The sequence below is a fragment of the Aphanomyces astaci genome (assembly GCF_000520075.1).
Source record: "Aphanomyces astaci strain APO3 unplaced genomic scaffold supercont1.13, whole genome shotgun sequence".
NCBI classification, from domain to species: Eukaryota; Oomycota; class Saprolegniomycetes; order Saprolegniales; family Verrucalvaceae; genus Aphanomyces; species Aphanomyces astaci.
The window spans coordinates 719,521-729,272 of NW_009798276.1; the positions used below are offsets into that span (position 1 = coordinate 719,521).

At 48.8% G+C, this 9,752-nt stretch overlaps 1 protein-coding gene across 1 annotated transcript; it reads right to left on the reverse strand.

Annotated features, from left to right (window-relative positions):
- Window positions 1-614: 614 nt before the first annotated feature.
- Window positions 615-2,626, reverse strand: H257_06689 (hypothetical protein; the record flags this gene model as incomplete). The annotated part of the gene is made up of 5 exons (XM_009832002.1): window positions 615-800; window positions 939-1,106; window positions 1,531-1,869; window positions 1,926-2,073; window positions 2,130-2,626. The coding sequence occupies 5 exons, from the start codon at window positions 2,624-2,626 to the stop codon at window positions 615-617; spliced, it is 1,338 nt and encodes a 445-aa protein (XP_009830304.1).
- Between the last annotated feature and the right edge of the window lie 7,126 nt (window positions 2,627-9,752).

Here is a 9,752-nt window from a genome sequence, read left to right on the forward strand (position 1 = left end):
GCAACTCGGTCCAACAGGCGAGGAATATGGAGCAATAGGGCCAACTGCAATCTCGGAGGATATTTCTACCATCCTGGATGCCCGCGACAAAGCACACCTCAAACGCAGCAAAGTCGATGCTACACGAATTGCCGAATGCGCCAGCTGGATCATTATACATGCTCGAGACGTCGAGTGGAACCCCAAGAAGCTTGACCGCTTGACGAAGTTGATGGAGCCAGAAAAGACATCATTCGAAGCGTCTAACAAAAGAAAGCCCGAATTGACGAACACAGAGAGCAATGCAAATACGATGTTCTATGCCCCAAGCATATAAAAATACATGTATTCCGTGTTTTAACTTATTGTATAAATACTAGGGACATGTACAGTACCTAATCGTAGGCGCAAAAATAGGTTAGACGAGTTGGAACTAGTTCTACAAGCACCATTAGGTCAAACTAGTCGCGGAAAAAGAAGTTAGGTTGAACGAGGTAAATTCGAACACTAATTTCACAAGTGCCAAAAAACGAGTTCAAGAGAAGTGTTAACACATTTTTGTAAGTTTATAGTTAACGAGTTCTGAAAAAAGAGTGAAGTATTAGCTAGAATATCCCTAGTTGGAACTAGTTAAACTAATTGCGACGAGGACGCTTGCGGGTAGGCTTCTTCGACGCTGCGGTCGGCGCCGGAGGAGGGGATGGTTGCGCAGTGTCGGCCGTTTCGTCTTCCTCAATCCCTTGGTTCTCAGTGTTGCCGTCATCACTATCTTGGACACGCCCTTTCACAATCGTGCGCAAATCGCCATTGGCTTTTTCGCACTAGTACGCCAGTATGGACAAAACCGCATCGCCGTCGGAAACCCCAGTTTCGGTTAAGACGTAATATATGTTAGAACCAGTAGAGGTCATAACAAACTCGGGATGTCCTGGGGCAATATCACCTCTGTGCACACTGACAAAGTCAATATACTGCTCCTCAGTGAGGAAGTTCCAGTCCGAGTCTACGTCCTCGCCAACACCATGATGACGGTTCCAGTGCGTTAAGATGTTGTTACGTTGGACGTAGCACATCGGAGCAGGGCTGTCGGGAAGGGGGTATTTAAAGCGGCACAGTCGCTCCAGGTGCTTCGGTAGTCCTGGGATGATGGTTCACTTCGATCCCGAGCGCCAACCATTGCTAACTGGTTGACTTCCCTTGGTGTAGGAAAGTTTATAAAAGCATGCTCGTTATACTTGATTAATATGTCTTTTGTCTTAGGGTCTGTATGGATTCAACATGAAATATATCGAACATTTTATTCCCTTGTTAAGTATGTTCCACTGTGAGTCCAATCGACGCGGTAGCGGGGACTTGTCCGGATGAAGAGGACCCACGTTTCGGATGAATATCCGCATGGGGAAATCACTGTAAAAAAAACAACACCCCCCCCGAGTGAGCCCAATCAAATGGACTCTGCGAGAGGGCAATATTAACAGTTAGGATTCATATCCTGTTCAAGGCGGTCGAGAACATCCTGAAGGTCGTGGTCGAGGTATATGCGCGTCCGACTGTTTCCTTGACGTTCGACCACACCATTTCGATAGGCTGGAGCTCCGAGAAACCAGGCGCAGCGTAGACAACATGATGGCCCCGAGCCTGTGCCATGGCAACAACAACAGGTAGGACATGCTCGTCCAGGTTTTTCTTCAGCGTCTTCCAAATCGCGGGCTTTAGGTCAGTAGGGGCGACGTCTGTCAGCGTGTTGTCGACGCAAGCTTGATATACAGGTCGCTCTTCCTCCACGTTCCCTTGGGAGTTGACTTTGGCTTCCCCTTGTGGTACTTGGCATTGTCCATGACAAACACGGCCGAAGACCACCCCAACTCCTCGACTTCTTCCAGCAGCTTTCTGAACCAGTGCACAAAATCGTCATGGTTGAACATGGAATGGTAGGCTTTGACCACCTTGCTGTTCTTCTTCCCGCCAACAAAGATGTCCAGCCCGAGGAGGTGCGACACATCCGATCCTTCATCAAGAATACCGGCAATGAAGCAGTATCGGCGGCCCTTGTGTTTTGGCTTGGTGGTGACGTCGTCGGTCGGGGCGTACAGGCTGTCACTGTGGCGACTGTAGTGGTGATGGATGAAGCTTTCGTCAAGGTAGACCACCGGACGACGAGGGGCATGGTCACAGTAGGTACCATGGTCCCGACGTATGCATCCCTGGCTTCTTCATGTGCCTTGGACATTCGATAGGCAGTCGTACTCGTGCGCTTGCCGCATGCATAGCCTTGATTGGCTAAGAATACCTGTACGGCACGCAGACAGGCCGCATAATCCTTGACCTTGCGGTCATCGACAGCCATGACATGATTCTCAACGAGGTACGACAAGACGTCTTTGGCGACGGTGCGGGTACGGGTGACACATCGGTCACGGATGAACCGTTGCACAAGCGCGCGAACAGCATGGGTGTCAGGGACACGAGAGTGATGCTTAGTGGTGTTGGAGGGGGGTTGGACGACCGAAAGGTTGTGAGTGGCGAGGTACTCGGCCAGGACGCCTTTGACAGTTTTACGTGCTCGTCCGAGCAGTTGCGAAACAACACCAGCGACATCTTCTGTATTCGTGTACCGGAGTGTGGCTTGGAGCCAAAGTATGTCCATCTTCTCGTCAAACGTCAGGCTGCGCCGTCAGCGCAGCCTGACGAATGCTTTGATGCGTTGTATCGTCGCGCGTTCATGTGCACTGTATGATTTCGCCATTAGTTCGTCAATTTTTGCGTTCAAAACAGTAGGAAACGTTAGCGCCAATCAATACGGAGATTTTGGTACTTATTTGGTGAAAGTCGGAGATGAATTGACCGAAATAGATAATAGAAATAGATCAAAAAGGGAGATTTTATGTAATATGTTCAGCTTTTTGACCGATGTATGCTATTGAGTTATAAAGGTTTATCAATGCTTGAAATTAATATAAATTTTCATGACTGTTTTTCGCAAGTAATTATTCGTCATGAGTACAATTTAGTTCAATTCTCACAGTTTTTCAATCATATTGTGCAATCTATTGTGTTTCAGAGTTTGGCAGTGACATAATCTTCATTAGAAATAGCAGACAAATCGGGTGCACTTTAAAACATAGAAATTGAATAATTTCGTCCTGCCAAACCTTTGCTCGTCCCCACGATGCCCTAGCGGACTGTAAAGTACAAACACGGCGACGTGCACTCGGAGTTGCTCCATGCGTCGTGGCTATCGACTTCAACGGACAAGTTCGAAACAATGATGCGCTCAACCTTCGCTCTTCTTGCGTTTCAAAATTCACCACTTCTATTATTTTCCTACAGTCGTTCGAAGTCGCCATGGCAACTTAGTAGCGTTATCTGAAAGCCAAAATAACGGGTGTGAAGAAAATCCGACGGGATTATTTTTGAAACCAAACCAGCACGTGAGGATGTGAATTCGTGCAGAAAATGTTACTAGTAGAGGTTAACAAACGTGAAACAGGGAACTTTTGGTTTCGGCGCACTTTGAAAATGCGAGCATCAAATCGGAGGTACTTCTGATATGGCACTGAGTATCAGTGTCCATCCCTGAGTCGATAAGACCCTCCTCAGGCCTGGCCACGATCATGGAGAATTTCGGACGCAACATATTACTACCAGGTATCCCGACCAGAGAGGCATACGATGGGTCGACCTATGCGCGTCCTTCTTTAGTCCACCTCCACTTGCTCCTTATTCTTATCATCGCTCGCGCAGCGTTTGCGATTAGTGCTCGTATACCCGTAATCTTAGACCTATGATGTCATGCGAAGGAATGGGTTTCAGCCACATTTCGTGCACTACAATACTAAAACTACATGAGAAATAGCCTCCTCCTCCTTCGTCAAGTACCTCCAATTGGCCATCGAATTTAGCTCCGTTCGTAAAGCGCCGATTTGAAATCAAAGGCCCCTGTCACTATTAACAATTCGTGGCCAATGAACACGAGTATGCTCGTGTTTTGCGATGGTGTTTTAGTTGCAACATACGAACACTGCCAAGTGACCCAAACTTCAGAAAATGACTTCATTTCTTCTGCAAACATCACCCGCTCGGCGACTTCAGCTGCCCCGTTGCATCGACTGTCACATGCCTCTCAAGCCGGCCAAATATCGATGTGCTTGATGTCCAGTGTTATTAAAATTCTATCCTCGTAAAGCTGTATCAAGGAAACTCTAGATCAACTTTCATGCAGCCTAAAAACTCTTTCAGATGACACCGACTATTTGAGAATGGAAAGGGCGCAGGCAGGGTTATCCGACGTTAGGCTTGCCACTGCTGCTGCTTCAGTTTCATTCAGGTGTTTAACGGTTGCTTTGAGCCTGATTTTCATAATGTCGCTAAAGCCAGTGCAGTGGACAAACGGTAATTTGCATTATGAGGGGCTACAATTTTGCCTTCAAGTGATATCTGTGTTGGAGAGACTATCTTTAGCGATTCGATGGGCATTAAACAGGCAGTTTCATTCACCCTACACTAAAAGCCATCGCGAATCGCCCGTCGCAGTATCTTTAGCCATTATCTTGGACAACCTAGGTAGTAGTCCTTAGGGGTACGAAAGACAACAAGTATCGTGGATTGTTCACTATCAATGTGCAAAGATATAATCTAACGCGTATGAAAAACCATGAATGCCAAATCAGCTTTCTCAACCCACTGTACTCCTTCTCCTGCCAAAGCTCGCTTCAAGCTTTGGGCAGATTTTGAATTCCAGCTTTGTTGGCAAGTCATTGTCCATGCAAACGACCGCAATCTTTGGGGTTACGTGTCGTCGTTATTTTGCACGACAAATAACGTTGGGATGTCCAAGTCACCACGGCAAACTTAGCAGATTCGCAATCCCCAAAGGTTCATGTGCAGTTGCGATAGGTAAGATCCCTCACGAAATAGATCGCGATGAGTTTTCTTTCAATCTTGTCCTTGTTTTCGGTGACGAAAGCCATTTGTGTTGACACTGATGCCACCGACATTTCTTGGGCCAGAGGTCCCTATTTGGCATCAAAAAGGAGTGGCATCGTCCTTCACTTCGAGTAGTGGGACTGCTCTCGTCGTAAAAGGAGAGCTAACGTTAGGGTTAAGATCAACACTTAACATCCGCCCAATGTCACTTGGAGACATGAGTTTCCCAATCATGTGCCAACGTGGAGGATTTGAGAATGAAGTCACTACCTGATGCAGTAATAACAACCATTTCAATCGGAACCACAGCGACCTACATCCTCACTAGGCATACCTGTTCTGCAGCGTGCAGAGCAATTTGGTCGAGCGTCGGTTTGACGCATTGCTAACACACACACGCTGTGTGAGTGCCGTGTCAAAGGTTCCGATACCTTAGTGGAAGTACTGAGTACTTTAGTGAATGGTAGTCAGTAGACGCCTCGCGGCGTGTTTAACCTCACTAATATCAGTGTTATATTTGCTACCTTGACGAAGGTCCCATGGCCGACAGCCAAGAAGATGTGGGTGTGGGAGACAAAACAAAGATATCTTTAGTTCACAGTTGAGCTATTTGTTGGAGATGGTACGCGAACATTCCTATGACAAGGAAATGCCAACGAACGCCGAAGAATGATTAGATCGAGGAGCCGCGAGGACGCGCCGCTCGGCGCACCGTTGAGAATCCGTTCAGATATCCCCCCGACGACGACAGCCACCTGCTGTCGATGAGTGGCAATGGCCACGTGTTGGGTTTTACACCCCTTCTAAAACCCGAGGAACACCAGCTGTCGCAGCGTTTGTCTCAGCTGCTGCCCCACCAACGACTGAAGCAGATGGCGCTTCAGTGCCGTTGCCAGCCGACAACGACCCGTCGGATATCCGTGACGATACGGGCATGGGTAGCGATGGCGGTTACGGCCGTACGGCGACGCAAGTTTGGAACGCGCCGGCGATCCCGCAGCCGGTATTGAGACAAATAAGCCAACCTTGGTACATAACCGCGGAAAACTAAAAAACCGTACCCTAAACTAACACAGGTGGATAGGTCGAGTAGACTAAGGTGTATGAGATAATTATGTTGAAGGAACTCGGCAAAATGACTCTGTAACTTCGGGAGAAAGAGTACCTTTTTTATTTAAATGTTTATCGACGAAATAATAAGAAGGTGGCACAGAATTGGGGGTTGCGACTGTTTAATAAAAACACAGGACTCTGCTAAATCGTAAGATGACGTATAGGGTCTGACACCTGCCCGGTGCTGGAAGATTAATAGGAGATGTTTGCGCATTGAATAAAAGTCCCAGTAAACGGCGGCCGTAACTCTGACGGTCCTAAGGTAGCGAAATTCCTTGTCGGGTAAGTTCCGACCTGCATGAATGGTGTAACGACATCCCCGCTGTCTCCAACATAAACTCAGTGAATTTGAATTATCCGTGAAGATGCGGATTTTCTATAGTTAGACGGAAAGACCCCGTGAACCTTTACTACATCTTTATATTGTTATTTTATAAAATATGTGTAGAATAAGTGGTAATCTTAGACCTTCATGCTAGTGAATTGTTTAGATTTCTTTGAAATACCTTCCCGCAGCCGCCGACATTTTTGGGCTCGACCACGACCGAAAGACGCGCTTTCATGCGCGAGTACCAGAAGTATCTGGGGTAGATCAACGCTCTGCGTGCAATGGATTGCGTCCGTTCGTGATGCCCGTGAGTGCCTGCATGGTCCCGTTCTCGAAGCGCCGGATCACGCTGTTCGGTTTCAACCGCGACCACAATTCCATCACGAACGATGAGTGGGTCGCGTGGTTTAATTCAGCGTTTGAGGAAGACCCTCAAGACCTGGACGATTTGAAGCAGCGTCTGCAGCGAGCCATTCGCTTCGATACAAAGATCTTGGACGCAGTGTCGCTTCGGTCATATGCTGGACGAGCTGATGCGCTCGTTGGAACAAGACCATCAGGAGTGGGCCTCCATCAAGAAGGCAAGATGGTCGTCGAAGTCCTGACGAAATCGATCAAGCCGGAGTGGCTGAAGACAGCGGTTCAAAATCAGCTGCAGTTGCAGCGGGACAAGGCGTTGAAGAGCGACGTGTTTCGTTACGTCAACTGGCTGCGAACATTTGCAGCTAGCCACCAGCGGTACGTTGGACTCGACAAGTCTAAACCTTCCCCGGCAGCGAAGCCGGTAGAAGCTCCACGAGGCGGCAATCCTCAAGTCCCAATACGTGAAGGCGGCCGGGAAGGTGCCGCCAAGAACAATGGCAGAGTCGACGGAAAGGCCGAAACGATCGTGCCCAAGAATGTTGACCCTCTGCCAAAAAGGGCTGCTTGAAGTGCGGCGCCCGAAGACCGCGCCTGGCGAAGCCGAAACGTTTTTGGCAGCGTAACTGAAGCGCTGGAAGGACGGCGCCAAGGTGATGGTCAACCAGCCGCAGCGATAGAAGGCAGAACGCGGCGTGCTGTTGGAGAATTTCGTCCGCGTGGTCGATGTGCATTTGAACTCTGGTTCGGACGTGACCGTTGTCATGCGCGACGTCATGGAAGCGTTGGACGCAGCTGGTGTCGAAGTGGGATTGTCTCCCATAGCGTGCCGCATTTGGCGTACCCGTATGGCAGTGACGCCAACAGCACCGTGGGGACAACAAGCCGCTGTTGTGATTACGCGCAGGGTCAAGTTCAACTGCGTGACGCTGGACACGACTTGTGGACCGCTTGTGTTACGCCGTCTAAGGCATGGGTCAATGACGCGTCGACTGCAACTGAACTCACCGTGAGTCGCCCAGTCATGGAGTTACTGGGCTTCAGCGTTGAAGACCTCCTTGTTCGAGCAAAAAAGAAGGAAGAATGGTACGTTTCGTTCGTGCCGCCAAATGAATTGTCCGGCATGGCGAATGTCAAGCGCCGGATGGCGGAGAAGTTGAGTCCGACGGAGCTTGACCCCGACGACGGGATGGAATGTGCTACTCGATGGTTTATCCCAAAACCTCCGTCGAGGTCGAACCGGAGCGGCGCCTCATGAAGCAGGGCGCCGTTCAAGCCATTGCAGCCGAGGCGGAGACGCGCGAGCTTGCTCCCGCCAAAGCGACGCGACTAGTTGCGAATGTTCGCAAGTTGATCCATGTGGTGTCGCATCTGCAACAAGTTGATTTCGAGTGGCCGCTACAATCAGCGGCATCCAACGTTCAACCATGGAAGGGGGAGGGATCCCCAAACGGCATGGATTGGGCGACGACTCCCATTTTTACGTGGACCCAGACGGACGAATCTGGATCCCAGACGGTGCCTACAGCAGCGGATTTGTGTGATCCCTCACCAAGGAGCCAGCGCGACGACCAAGTCGGTGTCCGACAAGTTTGTGTGGAAGACGCTTTCCACGCACGTCGAAGCCTTCGTGCGTGCCTCTTTGCAGTACCCGTGCATTGACGGATAAATGGTTCCCCGTCCATTGGGTTCGGGGCTTCACGCGGTGAAGCCGAACGAGCTCATCCATTTCGACTGGTTGTCGGTGCCCATGGCAAGTCTGACCAAAAACAAGTGGTTGTCGTGAAGGACGACATGAGTGGCTTCGTGCAGCTGAACATGCCTACTGTACGCTTCGTCGCAACGAGTGATTCCTGCTACAGTAGTATGCAGCATAGTTGTTACATTAAGATTAAAGTATTGGATTAAATGCCTTATTTAAACTAAAAACCAAGCAAAAAATAAGTGGATTAACAGTAAAGGTTAAGTAAAGTTGTCATTGAAGCCATGAGCCAGGATGTCTACATGCTAGCTGCAACTAACAGTAAGGGCTTTACAGGAGGCTGCGGGAAATGATCAACTTTACGACCCTCAAACGAAATGGAAGTGCATACATACTTCGTCATCACCATGCAACACACTAGAATCAAATCGAGTTCAGCCTGAGGAAGAAAGCAACGTGCACTGCTTTTATTTGCCATTTTGAAGGATTGGCATCGTCCTGAATCGATTGCTTGGCTCCACACAAAACGGTTGCATAAAAATATGACATTTAAATGTTAGAAAATTATAACATAACTGGTATTGTGCTTTTCACCCAATTTGCCCATTGTTTTATCTCGCTAATCAATGGATGACAATATTAAAACCACACGTTAAACAACGCAAATCGAGAGTCTGGCACATGAGCTAAATAAAGACAGGTCGTTATTTACTGGACCATCTCACTCGCAAAGTGGACGATACCAACATGCAGCGCGAATGATTGACCGTCGCGTTCCCGGAGCACTTTCGGTGCCACATCACTACCAAGGTAGGTAAACCCTTGGGCAAGAGTAGAACGAGCGTTGGTAAGCCGACCGAGCTCACCGTGGCCAGCGATACTACGTTTGGTGTTGTTTCTGCCCTGGTTGTAAACACCGTCTCGACTACCATCGCCGACTACCATGCTGACGCGTCGAACGCGAGGCTTCTGTGTGACCCGGAAGGTCCAAAGGAAGTTTATGTAAAGGTTGCGGCCAACACAACGCAAGACAAGTACAGTACGTCAAACTCACACTGCTAAACTACAACGATGTGGTACGCCAAATTTGGGACAATGCAAGCAAGGTCCACAATGCCCAAGCATCGTTCACATTGCTGCTGTTCATTTACGTCGGAAAAACTATCGAAATATATGAATTTGTCAAAATTGTGTCACTAGTATTAAATTAGTGTAAATTACGAAATACGACGTAGAAAAGGATACCAGCACCGCGATTAGACGAGCAACTGCTAACAACCTCGTGACTGCGGCGACACGCGTTGCGGAATACATTGAAGACCAGAGCCTTCTTCTTGGCCCTCC